Source organism: Colossoma macropomum, unplaced genomic scaffold, assembly GCF_904425465.1.
Source record: "Colossoma macropomum unplaced genomic scaffold, Colossoma_macropomum, whole genome shotgun sequence".
In the NCBI taxonomy this organism is placed as follows: domain Eukaryota; kingdom Metazoa; phylum Chordata; class Actinopteri; order Characiformes; family Serrasalmidae; genus Colossoma; species Colossoma macropomum.
Window position 1 is genome coordinate 21821221 of NW_023494790.1, and position 19790 is coordinate 21841010.

At 39.6% G+C, this 19790-nt stretch overlaps 1 protein-coding gene across 2 annotated transcripts in view; it reads right to left on the reverse strand.

Annotated features, from left to right (window-relative positions):
* rbfox3a (RNA binding fox-1 homolog 3a) overlaps positions 1-19790 on the reverse strand; it is a 482492-nt gene that overhangs the window by 251242 nt on the left and 211460 nt on the right. For both annotated transcript variants that reach the window (XM_036572522.1, XM_036572521.1), the window contains one exon: positions 5917-5997. In XM_036572522.1, the coding sequence (XP_036428415.1) occupies positions 5917-5938 (22 nt within the window). In that variant the 5' untranslated portion in view covers positions 5939-5997. The remainder of the gene's footprint in view (positions 1-5916; positions 5998-19790) is intronic.

Sequence of the window (19790 nt, forward strand, 5' to 3'; positions counted from 1 at the left end):
ATCTTGAAAGTTGACAGTGTTATTTTGATGATAAATATTCTTTCAGCATGTCTTTAGGCTCGTGCTCTTGTCTAGTAGCTATGACTGCTGCTACTGTTTTGCAACAACACACTTTTTGAGATGCTAATGCAAATTTATGGCTAGTTTTAAAAGGCAGAGAAAATGCAACACAAAATTAGTCGCCACTAGAAAACTAGAATATGGAATCAACCACACTTGCAGTATCTCTACCCATTTTCTTCATGATCCTCCCTCATGAATATGGGAAGGTGCATTGGCCTACAAACTGCATGTCTAGGTTTGCATACCAGTTTTGTAGCAGAACAAGTTTCGAGTTGCACCTGAAACTGCCGCAAAAGGTTTACTACACGGGGCTGTCTGTACTCTAAACTCTTTTTATTGTGCTCTATATTTTCCCACCACTTCATGTTTTTCATCTGGTGTCATAAACACATGCAATATTAAAGCATTCATGGCAGCAGCCTTTGGCTGGAGGTTGTGACTAATTCCAATCCTAGGTCTGACATGTTTTCCTTATGGCAGAGTAGGTGCACTCCATAAGCACCATGATTTAGACCTTAAACAAACAGAGCGCCCAAACAGCCAGGAGGGGATATTGTGCGTGCCACATTCCACAACAGTAATTGAGTTGGGATTGATCGCTTTCCTAGCAATTAGATTTCCATTGATGAATCCGTAAAAGCTGCGCACATAAAGAAGCAGAGGTGTGGTGGTCAGGTGCAATCCTTGCTCCCTCACCCTTCACTTCCAACCTCGCACTCGTCTATCATCCGCACAGGAATGACTCACAGCCACCTTTCTGCCAGGGCTGCTCATGTATGTTTCAGGTACACATTTTCAGGAAGTGCTGTTCAACTTTTGAAGTCGGAATTAACATTCTTCACCATGACTGGGATTCGGCTTGGACCCTAAAGAATTGCTAATTTTTTGTACTGCCACAACAAAGGCTTCAATACAAAAAGAAGAAGCAGCAGACGAGGGCTACTGATCCATGAGGCACATCCTAATTGGACCTCTAAGAAGAGGACAATGATTTTGTTTAATGTTTTAAACTCCATGTTTATTACTCAGTTAATAATCATGAGAACTATTATTTAGCAACTACCATAAATTATTCAGTAACAGAATGTAAGCTTGTCATTGTAAATGAGAAATTGAATTGTGGGTTTAAATATAGGAGTTAACGCACTTACATCACTTGCATTTAATGCAAAGTCTTTATGCTGCTTTTTTGACTCATGAGGCACACAGATCAGTTTGAAATGAATAATTTCTTTTCAAAAGCAAAGATTTTGTTACCACAAACAACAATTTGAGAATACTTTGGGATTAACTTTTTACTTTGGGCAACACTCATGTTCATGTTTATCAAAGCGTTTTCCTTGGTATGAAGAAATGCTGAGCATCTTTTGGCCCTGAAGTAGTTTAGAATTAAAATATGTGGGGTACGTCGTTATTCTCAAGGTTGTTAGATTTGCACAATGGGTACACTTTTCCTTTAAAATGAATCTGACTGGTATTAAATATGTCAGGGCAAACTGACAAAGAAAGCCCATTAGAAAAGCTTGGTGTCCCCAACCATTCAAAAAGAATTTATCCTCTACAACGTGCTGCTCTTATACACAGGTATTCTTAATCCCCCCCCGCCGGAAGTTTCAAGACTCCCCCCATCAAATTGCATGTTTTATCCACTTCCTATCTGAAAATAAGGAAACACATCCTCTACAGCGAACAAAAACATATTGAAGAATAGGAAATAAAATATGTAGTGTGCCATAACTTTTGCATCGGCCACATTATATGTTTTATTTTTTCCACAATATGTTAAATTCTGCAAATAAACAGTAACTGTGCATTAAAATGTGCAAAAGACTGTTCTCTGTAGCGGACACGAACTTTTTCCACTTAGAAAATCAGCAAAACCTGTCATTCGACTGGGGTGCCCAAACTAACATACCACTGTATGTATAACTAAACAGAAATGGCATTTATTTATAGTTTAGTATTATAATGGGGTATTGCTACATGATGGGGTAAGAAACTAGTACATGATTAATCTTCTTTGAGTAACATTGTTTCTTTTTAAAACATAAACTGGTAACAATTTCTATCATTGTCTAGTTATTGCAGAAACCAAGACTACATGATGACGGCCATCTATCAAAGCATTACTTCCCGGAAATACTACCAAGAGACAAATGGTTTAGTTGGAATGATACAGTCAATCTTGAAAGAGATTTGTAGGTAATCAGGAAAAAAATGGGTAAAAGATTACATGAATAATTTGTGGAACACCAACTCTGACAATCACACAGTTGCACAGCATGCTCTTGGGGGAGGAAACGTCGTTTGGGGAGACGTAGCTGAATTTGACTAATGACTTCCTCAGTGTGAACAATAGAGACAAATGTTACTTTAAATCCAAAATACTTAAATCCAGCTTTCGATGACTCCAGGCAAATATCATTACTCATGTGGGGCCCACCTCGCTCAGTGAGCGCATGCACAACCAGATGATGGCTTTCCCCAACTCAATCCATCACGCAGACCCGCACACGGGCTGAGAGCCTCCACGTAGGGTCCCCGCTAAGTGGAAGAGCTGCAACAGCTGTAGCTGATACTAGGTGGTGTGCTTAGAGATACCCAGCGCCCCATTTAAAACGGCATTCGTTGCACTTTAAAGAGCGGGGCGCTGAAACCCTCCTCATTTGATGTATTGTTCTTCATCTTAGCAATTTTGGGAATAGGAAGTCTAACTTATCATATTGTCACCTGCAATACAGTGGCCCACAGGCCCAGTGCATCACCTGAGCTGCTGATGTCATGTACTGTTGGACCATCCTCCGCTTATTATAATTCCTATTCATTCCACTGAATAAAACAGAAATATGAAAGTTAGAAAGTAAAGCAATAGGTCACCCCAAGCTGTGCACTGCACTGATTTTAGGCACAACACAATGTCAAATAAACAATTTAATGTATTATTAAGAGTAATCACAACAAACAATTCTTCCACCAAGCAATTTAGTCAGTTAAAAGTAGGCTGTGGTTGCCGAGCAACAAAACAGTCAAACATTATTCTATATACAGCACAATGATTGTTAACAGACCCAATCAGTGTGTTTGTAATCATACAGGTTGGTGGTACCTTGAGGTGGAGTAGCTCATTTTAAGTAGCAGTATATCCAAACAGAACACACTGAACCAAAACATTGGCTTTAAAGGTGAAACCTTTGAGCTGTAATGTCAATTGTTCCCCAGTCTGTAATGGATTAAGTTAACATTTTTGCCTGTTTTCTTCAGCTGCTGTAAGTAGTATTACACTTAGGGAGGAAATGTGAATATTAGCCTGCTGGCTCTTAACATAACATAGCATTTCCCTAACAGCTAACAGAAATTAGTATTATCTCAGTGGTGGTAATTATAAAGTGAAGGTTTCTTCATTAAACACTGCTGTATTATTCATGACTGGTGAAGGTTCATGATTGCATGACATAACAATGAAAAAGGTCATAAAATCCCCTGGTAATCATGAAATTATCAGCCTGTGAAGAAATGTTTAAAAACAGAAATGAATGGCCAACTTGGAATACAACATCTTTAGTTGCATACAGGTCTGCTAACAACAATGAAGATAGGATCATCTAATTTTTAACTAAATGTTTATAGGAAAACAGTATCTGAGTATTTAATCATAAAAAAAAATTGTTCTGTTTTCCCAATATGTTGGTTTAATATCAACGTTAATAAAGTCCTGTTGTATCAATGCAGCGTTGCTGCTGTAATCAATCCAGAAGTACGTTCTGTTGTTGTTGCACTACTAATTTGTCCTATGACATGGCACGGGCACTAATAGAGATTTCAACAGATGTGTGTGGTATTACCTCTATGCTTATCAAGCATTTTACTATGGCTTAGAATGTGGCTCAGCAAATTAGTGTTAGAAACAGAAATGTTTGTCATAACCACATATTTAAGAATGTCCCACTTGCTTGATAGTGAATCAGCTTACTTCCAATATTTTGAGTGCAGAGATATCATTGACACCAAAGCTGCAATAGAAAGGTATGACTGCTTAGCTAGTGGTGTATTACAGGTAGCAGAAGATTAGAAGTTTGGCAGGTGCTCTACATCCACTCTACGCAATGCATTTACAATAAACACAGATGCAAAATGAAACAGTTACAAAACAAAATTTCATTTGCACAATGACAATAAATTCTATTGTATTCACTGCCCAACCTGACACCTCGAATTTCCAAAAAGCTTTGTGCAAAACAATTCCTAAAGGGCCAGGAAAAAAGAAAAGCCAAGAAAAATGGTCGGCTATTTATAAATAATATTTAATTAATGAGCTTTTAACATAATGGATTGAAGGGATGTAATTGCAGATGGTTTTATGATGACAGCCTTGGCTTTGCAGGGCTCTTTCTCCTATTTTCAATTACAGTCCTGAACAGGGGGAGAGAGAGAGAGAGAGAGAGAGAGACAGAAGGAGAGAGAGAGAAGGGGAGAAAGAGAAAAGGAGAGGGAGAGAGAGAGAGAGAGAGAGAGAGAGAGAGAGAGAGAAGGGGGGGGGAGAAGTGGGGGGAGAGAGAGAGAGAGAGAGAGAGAGAGAGAGAGAGAGAGAAGGGGGGCTGGCGGAGGCTGAATTAAAGAGGCTTTTTGTCGCGTTTAATATCAATTCATTCCATGGACTGCTGACACAGGCAGTCCGGAGAGTCCAGGATTTATGGCTCCCTCTAATGGGCATGCTCAGAATCAAAGGCCTGTCGTCAGCACAACCCACCCCGCACCGTGCTCACTCACTCACTCACTCACTCACTCACCCCAGCCCTCTCCTCTGCTCCCTACTCCGCTCCCATCTGCCTTTTAAAGACATACGCATTCCTGTAGCTCCAGTACTCAGATGCACACTACACCACACTACACACTGGCTCTGACAGCCAGCGCTACAGCCAAACACTTTACTCTTATCAGGTCCCTCACGCTGGCAAGAAGAGCCAGAGGAATGGGCTGTCATTAGGAGGTTTGTTTGGAGTCCAGGCTGAGATAAGACTGCTTCTCACTACATCAGAACACAGTAGATCTCTCAGCCACAGGCTGAACACAGGTATTAGATAGATATTAGTGAACTGCACACTATCAGCAAAGAGAGAGCAAGGAGAGAGAGAGAGAGAGAGAGAGAGAGAGAGAGACAGACAGAGAGAAGGAGAAAGATAGAGAGCAAGAAAGATACAGAGTGAAAAATATAACAAAAGAAAGAAAGAAAGAAAGAAAGAAAGAAAAGGTTAGATTTATAGCTGGTCAAACTAGAATTCTATGAACAACAAAATGACAAATGAGAAAAAAAGTTAGAAAGAGAGACAGAAAGAGTAGAAAGAATGGGAATGAATGAATGAAGGAAAGAAAGAAAGCAAGAAACAAGAAAGAAAGCAAGAAAGAAAGAAAGAAAGCAAGAAAGCCAGAAAGAAAGAAAGAAAGAAAGAAAAAGAAAGAAAGAAAGAAAAAAAGAACGAAACTCCTCTTTTCAGTTACAGAGAGAACAAGAAAAACTTATTTCAAGAAAGTCAGTAAGAAAGAAAGAAAAAAAGGCAGATAGATAGAAATAATGCAAAAGATAGAGAGAAAAAGAAAACCATAAAGAAAGAAAGAAAGAAAGAAAGAGAAAGAAAGAAAGAAAATAACAACCTCTTTTTAATAACCTAGAGAGAGAGAGAGAGAGAGAGAGAGAGAGAGAGAGAGAGAGAGAGAATGGCAGAGGAATATCTCTCAGCTCTCTTTCACACAGTCTCTCACTTTCTCATTTACACAAGACATCACAACATACAACTTAACACACAAACACACACACACAAAAAGGGCTCCACATATATCCTCACCCACCACACTGACCTGCCCAGCTCGGGGTCTCCATGTAAGGTGGGCTGTGGCTGAGCTGTGGTCACTCACCGCTGCCACACGAATCTCAGGGTCCTGCAAAACAAAGAAACAGCCTGTTAACACCCACGCAAATATACACTAACAGTGTATCACACGACCAAGTCTGACAAGGTCATAAAACACATACAACTAAATTACTAAGTGCAAAGCATATTTACAAACAAATAAACAAACAAATAAAAACATGTAAGCTTTCATTAAAAAAGCCTATCAGACGGTGTCTGAAAAACAAGGTAGTACCTGGTACATGTAGAGTGTTTTTATTGGTACATGCAGAATGTTTATTGAAAAAATAAGCCCTTTTCAAGATAAAAGGTCAAAGTTAAACTTAACCCCTAAAAATAGGGACGCACCAATATGGCAATTTTTCATGTACATAGGAGTCAATGCCATATGCATTATATGTTTATAAAACAGTTTTGTAGAGGGTTACGAATGCAGTAAAATGAATTAAATGCAGATCTTATGACACAGTAGCCCAGCATTATCCAAATGTTGTGCTCTTCCAAAATACAATAAATACATCAATACAGTAGAATAGAACAGAATGCAATAAACAATGGTTTGAAACATTGGCTAAATCTAAACATCTGTCTGATTCAGACCGTTTTTTTTCAAACAATTATCCACTTATACATATGATACCTGCTGATATATGAAATTGTGCATCCATTTATTTCCAGTAATTTCTCTCTGATGTCTCATTGGCAAATTCAGAAAGAGTATGCGTGCTAAATACGCTCCACTTTCCTGCGTGATTCCTTGATCAGTGTCTCTCTCCAGTTTGTCTTCGTTATGGTAATATTGAGGTGAAATAGGATAAGGATAAGACCAGGCCTTCCACAGCTTAACCACACCAGCTGTCTCCCATCACCAACACAGAGTACTGTACGGCTACACACCAGCCAGACACACACACACACACACACACACACACTCTCTGACTTAGTTTAGGAGAACAAAGCGTAAATAATGCACTGTCAGGAGCCCTCACTCGCCACACTTGCATTTGAATATTGAAAGTAAACACCGAATCTGCAAACACGTGACACTCATTAAGCACAGACATGGCAGGCATTGAGCCTTGCCTGCTCTCTTCTCCTGAGGAATCATGTCCCATTAACCCTTTTCTGCGTGAACACAGCTGAGGCCCAGACACCCAGCAGCAGACTAAATCATTCCATTTACCAGACACGCTGAAGGATTGACACCAGGGCTGAGGCTGGTATCAGCAGGCAGCTAAAAGAGACCAAGATGAGCTGGAATGGGCTGGACTATCTGTGTGGCCATGTGTTTTACTCTACAGTCCCGGAATGTAGGGCGGGCTGTATAACAGTATAAAAGTGAATACTGGTAAGACATTGTCTCATGATACGGGTTACTCCATAGCACAGATGTTGTGACATGCGCAAAGATGGTTAAATATAAAAAGCTCCACCCCAAGACAAATTAAACACTGCATTTGACCACTGTAGCATCTTTCTGCAGGTCCCCTAGTGGTTATTCTTCAGGGAGAATGAAAATTGACTTGGAAATTGAATTGATATGTTCTGCCTCTATTATCATATTAACTAGGACATTGTTGGCTCTCTCTGTGTGAAATGCTGTATAGAGTCTGTATAGAGCTGCTAGCGAGTAATGGGGGGTGAAAACACCCTGCTGTGTAAAAAGCTCACACCTCAAAGATGGCAGTGTCGAGATTAAAAAATGCAAATGCAGCTTTCTTGAGATCAAAAAACATGTAACAAAGCCACAATGAAAAACAGTCTTCAAGCACAATATAACCACTTTCACAGATGTCGACATGCCTGCTCACCTACCAAGTTCAATCCAATTTTGTAAATCATACACGTGTCAAAATATATATTCGATCAAAGTTTCTGAAAAATAAAAATGTCCATGTTAAACTGAGTGACCAACTAAAAATAACAGGTGGAAACAGCATTTTATTGACTATATTTTATGACTATATTCTTAATAAAAAGCATAACTTCTAAACTTTGACAGGCTTATAAAATTTGATGACATAATAATAATAATAATAATAATAATAATAATAATAATAATAATGACAAGTTCAGAAACCTTGCAATGTAATTTGTAGAGGGTTTAGATGGAGGTAACAGAGGTTACTCAGATGCAACAGCAATTTTCAAAGAAAACAATTTCACATGAAAACTAAGTAAAGGCCGTAGTCTTAGCTACAAATTATGATAATTTACACACATTGACATTGTTAGCACCAATAATTCAAAATTTTCATTGAATAAAGACATCACATATGCAAAAATAAAAACATCTTTTTGTTCCATTGTTTCAATATTCTTCTGTTCCAGATGTTCCATTTAACTGTACGTTGGCTCACTTCAGCATTTAAATCTGGAAGTTAACCTTAGCAAAAGTTAGATTTATAGCTAGTCAAACTCCAGAATTCTATGAGCAACAAATGAGAATAAAGAAGCTTATTTCCAAATCAATTTGCTGCTGAATCTGGTGAAAACGAGCGTAAATTGAGTAGCCAATATCTGCAGGAAATTTCTACAGATTGGCCAAATAAAAGTGTGTGAACCGCTACTGGGGATTGGGGATTCTGCTTCAAAATTCTTCACTGAGGTTGAGGTTATGATTGGATCTTAACATTTATCTACATGAATACAGAAGTCAGTGGAAGCACCAAATGAAAACAGGAATAAGTGTGTGCGTGCTAGAGAGAAAGAGACAGAGAGAAAGAGAGAGAGAGAGAGAGAGAGAGAGAGAGAGAGAGAGAGAGAGAGAGAGAGAGAGGAAGGATAGGGGGATAGGAGGATAGGGGAGAAAGAAATAGAGAAGCATTAATCAGGCAGAGGAAGCTATGGGGAAGGAGAAACGGCAATGCTGCAGCTTCTCCCTGGGCACAGTGACTGCACGGCACCAAACACAGGGCCCCTGAGAGCGCATGCAGCACTCAGCAAAAAACGCCTCTTTCTGTACATTACCATAATTACACTGCCTTAATGGCCTCTATTGCAGGCCATTCTGATTAAATATGCATAGTGCCCGGGCCATATCCACACAGCTTGATAAAAGTGTTGTTCTTCTGTGTCATTAAATAGTTAACATTAATCTGATATATAGAGTCTGTATGTTTATAAAAAAAAAAACAGCACTCGTCAAAGGCCAAGAATCTCTCTCTCTCTCACTATCCATCCATCGGCAAGTGTCTTACTCTATTCCGAGTGTTCCCCTCTGTGGTCAAGAGCAGAAGTGAAGTCAGAGGAATGGGAAGTCTTTGGGGAAATCCAGTGCAGTACTGGCTGTGTGAGAATTAATTTATGGTGAATTTCTACACGCTAGCCAGAAAATGGGCACTCAGAAGAGGGAAAAAATAAGCTGCATGCTGCATATCAACAACTCCCCGGATGCAGCCGCAATGCTCAGGAAAGAGTGCAGGTGTAGCACACTACATTAGGCAGGATGCTGAGTGTACTTTCCTTTAAACAGGAGAAAACACACAACATGTAAAAGAGATTGGGATTTGTTTTCCACCTTGTTGACAAAGACAGAATTCAGAAGCGAACTGTGGTATTAAAGACTCTGTATGTGTTCATTCTACTCATTAGCATATTTCAGCAATGGTCACTTTTTTCTACAGTAAATTTGGTAAAATACATTGGGGAAAAAAAAGATCATTTACAGCAACAAATTCTGAAATTATCTTAAAAGAATGAGTTATGTTCATAACGTTTTATATTTGATGCAATGAACCAGAAAATGCTGGATTGAGTATCAGAAAGAAAAAAAAATGACTCCAGTTTAGTCCTTTAACAGAGTATTTTTTGAGTGTCCTTTTTAGATGAAATAAACACTCAACTGGCTCTCAGTAACATAACAACATATCAATGATGTAGCAGCAGTGAACACATTTAGTAGATTATCAAGAGACTTTTAATTAACTGTGTAAATAAAATTTGCTTATAGTCTGCAGAATTGAGTTGTTTTTTTACTTTATTTGGAGTGTCCAAGTTAATATCTGTAGATGTTAATCTGAGAGGTCATTCAACATGTAACAGGTCTCAACATCCTCAACAAGCCATTACAGACATGCTGCTGACACCATTCTGTAACTGGAGCTTGACTGAATCAGGGTTTTGGTTAAGCTTAGGGTTAGGATTAGGGCCAAGGTTAGGATTAGGATTAGGTTTTGGGTTGAGGTTAAGGTTAGGGTTAGGATTAGGGCCAGGGTTAGGATTAGGTTTTGGGCAAGGTTGGGTAAGGTTAGGTTATGCTTAATGGCAGCACCATATAAAGTCTACTTCATGTAACATATCAACAAGACTATTAAATGTAAGTAATGTATCAACAGTACATCTTCAAGGTATTTGTGCTACTTTGTGTGACTGCTACATTTCCTTTGGGATCAATAAAGTCTCTATCTATCTATCTGTCTGTCGGTCTGTCTGTCTGTCTGTCTGTCTGTCTACCTATCCATCCATCCATCCACCTCAATGTATTCAGATGCTGCACTACTGCTACTTCACTGCTATTTCACTGATGTGTTATTGATACTCTGTTAAGAGCTTATTAACCATCTACAAAGGACCACTCAAAATAAATGTTACCCTGGCTTTTTCATCCAGGTTTTCCTATTCAAAATGTCACAAAAATTAGGTGGATGTTAAACCGCCTATTGTGTGATGTGATGTTAGCTGTGAATTTCTTCACAGCTAACAACAGCATGGTTACAGAGTGTTTGAGTAGTTTCAGCATGATAGCCTACTTTTAGCCTACTCATCTAACCTGAACTGCTTCAGTTAAAATTACCTCATTTTTCAGAGCTCCCAAGAGGCACATATGTCTAAGCATTGGCCCTATCATCAGGATAACACAGCCATTCATAGCCAGGAGTCCGAGAGAGCATAATTGGCCTCCCTCTCTCTGGATAGGTAGGATGGTCCATATCACAATGTCGTGATGCACCGTTACACCTATCAGACTGGTATCGGTAACACCTGCACCATCTTTATTTTATATCAATGCAGACATCAATGCAGATTCTGTATATTAACATGGCTTACAATCTGAGCTTCACAGTAGCATCTGTGTCTGGGTAATTATTACCATGTGGGTGGTATGAAAAAACATCGCTGCAGCTGTACATGATACAAGTGTACACATTATGCAGTCTATTGTCTGCTGGTATGTGTGCCGAGCTGTGTCTCAGACATCGAACCCTTGAGAACGTATTGATCTGGTCCCTACGGATCTCTCTCTCTCTCTCACTCATACACAAACACACATATACACACCCGCACACACCCTGTCTGTATTGATTTCATCCCCACAGAGCATCGCTCTTGGTCCCTCCTTTCCCTCCAGCTCCTCTCTGTGTGTAATGAATTGCCATGCAAGAGCTCTAGTGTTTCGGGAACAAAGCCAAAACAATTTGTTATTTCATCACAAGTAATTAAAATCTGTTTCTTTTCCTGTTGTGGTGGAGCTGATTAATTATTTGGATGGTAAAAAGGGATAAATAACATGGAACTGAAGAGCACTGTGGCACAAACAATAAAACGGCAATCACTTGTGCTACCCTGATGTTGCAAGCGGGGGTGGGGGGGGGGATAAATAAATAAAAAATACCGTCCCACTAAAGTCTATTTGCCAAGCTATTTAGTTTCCTACACAGCAATAAATTAATTGGGCACAGTTGTGTGGTGAAAAGCGATGTCATAATGTAATGTAACGTCTCAACTACAAAGTGCCCCGAGGCTTGCCGATAGAGTCTAGAGCTACAGCAGAAATCCCCCTCATGTCAACAAGTGCAGCATCATCATTTTTTGCTTTAGGACATCAGATGGGAATAGTAGAACCATTAACATATCACAGACACATGCTAGTTGTCATGCAAGTTTGTGCGCCTAGTAACAGTTGATAGGGTTTTCATCCACCGTTGAATGAACATTAGCCAATGTCTTAGCAGTTCAAACTATGCTTAATGAGAGGAAATAGGAGAAACGGAACCGAGTGTCCATTGCAGAGGGCCTGTCTACGACAGCCAAAAGAAAAGCTTTATGCTCTGTTAGAGAGGCTGTTGCATGAGAGAAACCGAGACAACATTGATTTGGTAACACACATCTAAAAGATCAAAAGAATGAACAGTAACACTTATTTGTGTGTTTGCGTGAGTATGTTCCTCGCGTGTTCGAAGAAAAGAAAGGAGGAAAAAGAGGTGGATAACAGACTTTGCAGGGAGTACATCTTTTCAAGACAAAATGAGAGGTGGATGTAAAGGAGGGGAAAAGAAAAAAAAAATGCCCACAGCAGTGCCCAAACACAAAAGGACAATTTGAATTTGTAATGTTCTGTCAGAATCCTCTTGGATTCTCCCTGGCTTTGTAAAGCAGATTAGACGAGCAGGCTACATGGGCTCAGTAAATAGAGCTGTTACTCCATTCATCCACTATTCACAAAGTAAACACCCTCTCTCTCTCTCTCTCTCACCCACACACACACACACACACACACACACACACACACACGGTGGATCAGCGTGCCACTCAGACTGACCTGGAAACAGCAGTGAATGACAGACAGCCTGCAGCTCCTGCACAGCTCCTGTAGGGAGCCTAGAGCAGAGCCCTGAAGTACGCTGCCACGTACAGTCCAGTGTAATTTGATTTGCATAATCAGGCGGCAGGAGCCTGCATGAAAACTGATCCCTCTGTTCTGTGAATGGATGTATTAGAGGGTATAACATTTTCAGCTGGGATTCAAGTGGTATGCAGTTGTCTAATAGGCTGGGCTTGACACAAGTATTACTAGCTAGAGCTCTACCCTGGAGGCTGAGACCCATACTAAGACCAGATTCCTGGATTTTCAGACTCAGAATGAGATTGGAATGTAGGATTGGACTCATATTTCAAAGTCATAGGTAAATATTTTTAAAATAAACAATATACCTACTCAAAAAAAGGATGGTCACTGTAAAACGCAATAGCTTATAGGGCTACTTTAAAAATCTACATTTTATAATTTGGTATAAGTTGTACTCAATAACTTCCTGCAGCATCCATTAACGGTCAGACATGTTGAGCATATATCTCTTTGTAAGAATTGTAATTTTGCAACGAATGTTATGGCTGTCATTTTTTGCATCTCAAACTCTCACATTTGTATTTGGTGCTTTTCACAAATGCTCCAGTAAGGTTGGTTGTATACGAGCATGACCTGTGAATGGCCTCTTTCACTCTATTAATCATGCACATGCAATTGAGCTTCTGAACTGCCAACAACAAAAATATGTTGGTTATGAGGATTGAAATTGCACGATAATACATTCATCAAATTGCCCAAACCTACTGGACTGCATGGGACCAAAACACACACCAAGGTGTAAAAATAGTAATGGATAAAAAATAATAAATTAATAAGTCATGCAGACAATCTTATTTCAGACCACAGGTCAAGGCTGAGAATGGGACAAATCTGCCAAGCCCAAAGGCAGAAACCGAGAACAAAGACTAAAACCAAGAACAGTTTTTAGAAGGCAAAAAGCAAAACCCAGTTGAAGACTATGCAGATTTGTCGTGAAAATATTATAACTGTGTCCAGACTTGTGCAACTGATAACATTAGCTGTAACTGCATCTTTCTAAATATTAGAGACCCACCCTTCAGGTCATTCTGACAGGTCATCTTAATCACTATAACTATATCAGAGGGAATTCTGCATACAACATGCGGTTCTTTTTGCTCATGTTCAGCATGTGCAGTAGAACAACTCCATAGGTCACCCCTCTCCTCTGACCATCAGTGTGGTTGAAATATTACTCAGTGCCAGCTCTGATCTCCTTTGTCTCATATTACACTAGGTAAGCAGTAAATAGTGGCCCGGTCTGCGGCGGCCTGGCTGAGATATATGAGTGCAGGGAGCGGATGGCACTCCTCAGCAGCCCTGCTCAACCACATGTAGCAAATGTTAATGAGAGCTCCCAAATGCCAGGCCGCTCTGGAGACTCCATCATTAACCGCCTGCTCCGATAAATAATACGGTGAGATGCAATGACTGCAATGGACACATGCGGTACATGGAGGGGCAGGGCATAAGAGGGGACTGAAAAACATATAGTATAGTGAATTTCTCTGACGCTGATCATCAGCATGATGAGAATCTAACTCCGGTTGTGTTTTCAGACAGTCTTATTGTAAAATGCACCACCACAATCTTCCCAAATCTTTCTTCATAAAGTACACGATGAATTGTCGTCATGATATCAGTTTCAGTGACAAAGGTATCGCAATGAGCTGCGATTTTGATTTTGTTAAATGAATTTGTAACAAAGAGCTCAAATTATTCTGGTTTGCACAGCAAAAACAAACATTTCATTTTGAGGGGGGTATTTGTTGCACATTCCTGCATCATACTTCATCGCATTTTCACATTATCATCACAATACCAACCAACTTTAGCACACACTTTTCAGGCAGGTACTCTGCTGAACATGAGCAAAAAAGCACAGCATGCTGGGATTAAGCGTTCTCACTCTAGCATTGATGTTGCATGGAAATGACTTAATGATGAGCTAATTGATGTCTTCATTCCTTTTAGACATGAGGGTAAACCTCCCATCACGAACCTGATGCAGTCATTCCACCGACTCTCTCCCAGTTTAGGCAGGATGGATAAAAAAATGTATGATGCAGAGTAATAGGGCCATGGAATAATGAAAAAAGCTGGAATTTAGAGTGGGGTGGGGGTGGGCTTAAAATGAATTATGGCCCACCATAAAGAGCAGGCAAAAAACTGTAAGACCAAAACAAAATCAACAACAAACAAACAAATAATTATAAACAACGGCATGGTTTATTTCCAATTTGAGTTGATTTAGGAAAACATAAATAAACACTAAAAAGTAACAAGGGTGTAAAGCAAGCCATAAAATCCATCACTCAGGCTGGGCTGGGGATGAAGGGGGGGACGCAGGAGGGAAAGGTAGGGGGATGGGCACATGGTCAAAGTCGCAAAATGTCGTTAGTTTGTCATCAGCGACTTTCCTCCGTCAGGATCAGGACAACAACGTGAGCCAACTTTATAGCGCGAGATGAAAACTGGATTTTATGGTAATTATTCAGAAGCAGCACGGATTTAGTGAGTTGTTAAATTGGAAATCAAGCCATCGTTGGAGGCAGTAAGACTGTCATCTCGTTTTCATTGGTGTCCCACAGTATATCATTGCATTATGGAAGCGCTGTAATTATGTTTCTAGTGCAAACATGCAGATTCGTGGTGCAAACACTGGAGCTGGCTCTGGACTTGAGGTACTGAGGCTGATAACACGGCTTTCTCTGTAACATCCAACTAGATGTTTTCAGCACCAGAAGCTCTTAATCCATGCTAGATTGGTTTTTAATTAGCCAATCTCAGACTGTGGCATATGCGGTCTTCTCTCCCAAAAACAACTTTATTTTTTTGTTTATTGAGCGTTTTACCTCAGCAATCTGAAATGTAGTTTTGGCCCCTCTGCTCCATTCAATGCAACCTAAAACAGTCCTTCAATATGTGGTAATTGTCTCAGAGAGAATAAAGCCTTACCACAGTAATGTAGAACTGAAATGTAATGTTTTGTGCATACTTAATGCACAAACTGTTCTTTTTCACTGCCCTGATGAAGTAGAGGAAGAGCACTTTTCTGCAGAACATTGAGAAGTGCAGACACCCAAGGGTAAAACGGGGAAAATAATAATAATAATAATTATAATAATAATAATAATAATAATAATAATAAATAAACAAAAATCCTAGCATCACTTACAAAAACTGTACACTGTGATTTCAGCCATTAAATATCCTTTTCAAAACTGTATGTATAACCACATTACACCAGCATTGACCAGCAAGGGCCACTGTAGTATTTTTTATTTTTCCTTTCTCTTTACTCTTCAGGGACCAGGTAAGGAAAAAAAACACTGGGGAGCTAACCAGCTGACAGCCAGCTTCCTTTTGCTAAGTAATTTTTTTTTTCCACCTGGGCCTGGAAAGGTAGGGGGAAAAAACATCCACCCCCTGCTGGTCAAAGCTAGTGTAGCACCCTAACTGTTAGCCACTTTGCTGCCCAGTAATTTTTTCACCTGGCGTCCTGTGCTAGTCCTTCATGATGCCGGAAATTGTACAAGTGATTTTTGGTATGTTATACGGGTGGGTGTTACAGGTGTAACTCAGGAACACACCTTCAATTTGTTTTCATCCTACCCTTCAGGGCTTCTGCAGATATGATAAAGATTATCTAGATCTTAAAGGACAATTCACATTTTTTTGCCTCCAACAACCACCTTGACAAAAGCAAAGTGTTTCATGTAGAACTTTAGAACCCTTTGCCAAGTCCTGCTCTCCTTGGTTACTGCTACTATGCCTGATATGTTTGAAGTTATATAGTTTGAAGTTTGAAGTTATAGAGTTTTAAAGGCATGGTAGACTGTAACATTTGTGTATCCTGTAACATTTGCAGGAGCTTATTAGAGCAACACAAAAAATTTCAGAAAAGACTACACAAAAAGGTCTCCAATGGGCATTTGAAGACTAACTTACATTGCCATCTCCCTGTAGCCTCAAAGGGTTAGCAGCAAAGGCTGAGTTTTATTTATAATGCGGCCTTCCACACTGTGCAGTCCTGATTGCACTCTTCCTACTTTGTGTATTCAGCTTAGAAAATGAGTACAATTTCACTCTTCCCTCCAAAATCATTGCATATTGGATATCTCATTTATAGTGACTCACACACAATGCTGTGGTATACCAGAAAGATCTGAAAGCCTGTCTAGTTACAGGTGCTGAGCTATGACTGACCAGTTGGTATTAAGGGGAGGGGTTCAGTCAGGGTCCCATTTGTAGATCCACTGTCACTGGGGTGTTACCCTCATCTTTAGTACTTTTACCTTTAGTTAGGGAACGTAATTGTACCATATTCTGTTGCAGTTATAGTTGCATTGACTCCACTGTCTTAATTCCAGGCTTATGAAAAGGTACAAATATGCATGTTTCTCCTGAAGCATACCTTACAAACTCATTTAAGGCACACAATTGGAACTTACAGCACAGTTTACATTGTTTGTACCCTGATGAACAAAAATGCATCTTTACAGAACCCTTTTTTCAGGCTGTGTACCATTTTTAAACAACAAGCACATTTTTAGAAATTGCTATAACAGATTTAATAAACTCAAAATATCCAAATAAATCAAATTACTATAAAGAGATACAAATGCAACCCCATTAGAGTCCCCCTGCCATAACCCCCAGTTTGAGAATCATTAACGTAGACTACACCACTGCTTTATATCGATGACTCTCCTCCTACAGAATTAACTTGAAAAGGACTACTGAATTCCAAACACAAAGAATACAAAACACCTGAGCAAGAAGTGACACACAGCAAGACAAACATGAACCCAGGGTCTACGGTCATAGAACACTGAAACACACTGCAAACAAAGACAATAAGCTTGTCTTTGAAGAAGCTTCTGAGTCATTCTGCTAGCCAATGAAAAAATCTGCAGCAAAATACGACAAAAGAGACACAAGCATAAGTCAGTCAGCTCAGGCCTCTGTGACTGTAACACTTAAACTACTGCTATTTCGCACATGAAGTAAAAGGTGATGACACTGACAACCGTGTGTATGTAATTAGTTATTGGTACCTGCACAAGTGTGTGTGTATGTGTTAGTAACTCTGGATTCAGGACGTGTGTGACAGGTAAGTGTGCATGTGATTGTGTGACAGGTGTGTTTGTGTGCGTGGTGTGTGGTGTGTGAGATCATCAGACAGGCAAGAGAGGCACGGCGAGTGCTCATCCATTCTGAGGGTGAACTCGATTTCACGGGTTAGTGCGAGACAAGCCGTGCTGCCGGGGTGCTGGAGATCCGCCGGCGGTTTTTATTAAGCCCATTTCTGTTCTCAGTCTATTTAGAATCAGTGTTTGCTGTTCTGGCTGACAGCTCTGAGCTTTCCTCCTTCTGACAGCCAGCGTGGGGCCCGCACCTCCATTCAGAAAGCGTCTGCTACTGGCACCACTGCACAAACAGCACGTAAAACGATGCATTTAAAAAATAAAACAAAAATACTTCTCTGAACCCTTAATATGAGTCGCTGCAAATCCCAAACATGTAATGCTATTAAAGGAATAGGGCTGTGAAAAAACTAATTTAAACACTTTTTTCTTTTCTCTTAAATGTAGTTGTTTTGCCAAGACAGATTTGCTGTCCAAAAATCTCTAGTGGTGCACTGGAGCTAATAATAGCTAACAAATAATAGAGGCTTACACTTCCCAATTAGCATCATGCAAACTGCATGTCTAAGCAGTCTCAAATGGCAGTTGTATTGTTTTTAGCTATGACATACTTTTGTCTATTTATATAGACAACTGTATGTAATATAGCAGAGATGGGGACATGTTGACTGAATCAACGCAACTCAGACTCAACTCCATACTTAGGATTTGGGTAATTTCAACCTGAGGAGGGAAAAAAGAAAGAAAAAATTTCCACCTTTGAACATGTGACATTGTGTGTCAGTTCTGCTATGATTATGCTCAGTAATTACTGCAAAGCTATTCTCACACAGCTCACAGTGGCATCAGGTTCAATATGGCATCAAATAACTGGACTTCTGTTACAGGAAAACCTTCAGTCTGATTAAGAGAATAAAGTGTTGTATGCAGTAAACTGTGTATAACGTAAAGAGGAAAAACTTAGCTACAGTTACATAGCATGTAATTTGGACAGCAAGAGGATAGCTAGCACAATAGCTATTAGAGCTGAAGTTGCCAACTAATCTAGCTAAAGTGTAATGAACTTTTTAACAACTTCAGCTGGATTAGGTATTGAACTGCACATTTAAAAAATATGGTTCTTCAAGGGTTCTTTAGTAAAGAAAATGCTTCTTTTATAGAACCATGAACGCTCAAAGAACTCTTTGCATGATTCTTGAAATGGTTCTTTATATTGACGAGCAGTGTGCTGTAGGAGGTTCTGTATAAACCCTTTTGAAAAGGGTTCTACATAGCACCAAAAGGGTTCTGCTATTGATTCAACATCAAGCTTGTAACTATAGAAGCTTGACACTGAACAACAGCAGAACCCTTTTTGGGTTTAGTATAGAACCATACACAACACATTCTCCATCAAACTCAAGAAACCTTTCACCATGCAAAGACCCATTTAAGCATGAAGTGGTTCTATATACAACTCATGATTCTAAATAGAACCATTGCCTTTACTAAAGACCCTTTTTAAAAATACAAACAAACAAACAAAAACAAAACATATTTTTAAGTGTGTAGACAGCTACTACACATGCTAGCTAGTAAACTTCAGGCTAACCAAATGTTGCCAGTTGCCATTTACTGCACATAGTGCTTCAGTTCTGACCTTCAGCCTAAAGGTTTTTAGTAGGAGTTTACTTTTGTACAATGCAATATCTGCGGCTGATAACTAGGATTAAACTAAAATTCTCTATAGAGGTGGGGGTGTGAGTCTAGACACAGAAACTTGAGAACAGACTCGGACTCGCATGAAACAACTTGCGAACATCTCCGTCATGCAGTGTCAAAAAACAGATACACAAGCATATTAAGATTACTTTTACAATTAAATGCGGTTAAGGTAAGTATGTGATGATGCCATTTGCACAATGTTAACTAAGCAGCCAAAAGCTTCTATCACTTGCTAACTGCATTTGCCTTGAAGCTCTAGTGCAGAACTACAGAAGCAAACTTCAGAAACCAAACATGTCTTAGTTGATTGACTACATTTGGGGTAAAGGGAATAGTGTAAATTTGATTTCTCTGCCAAAC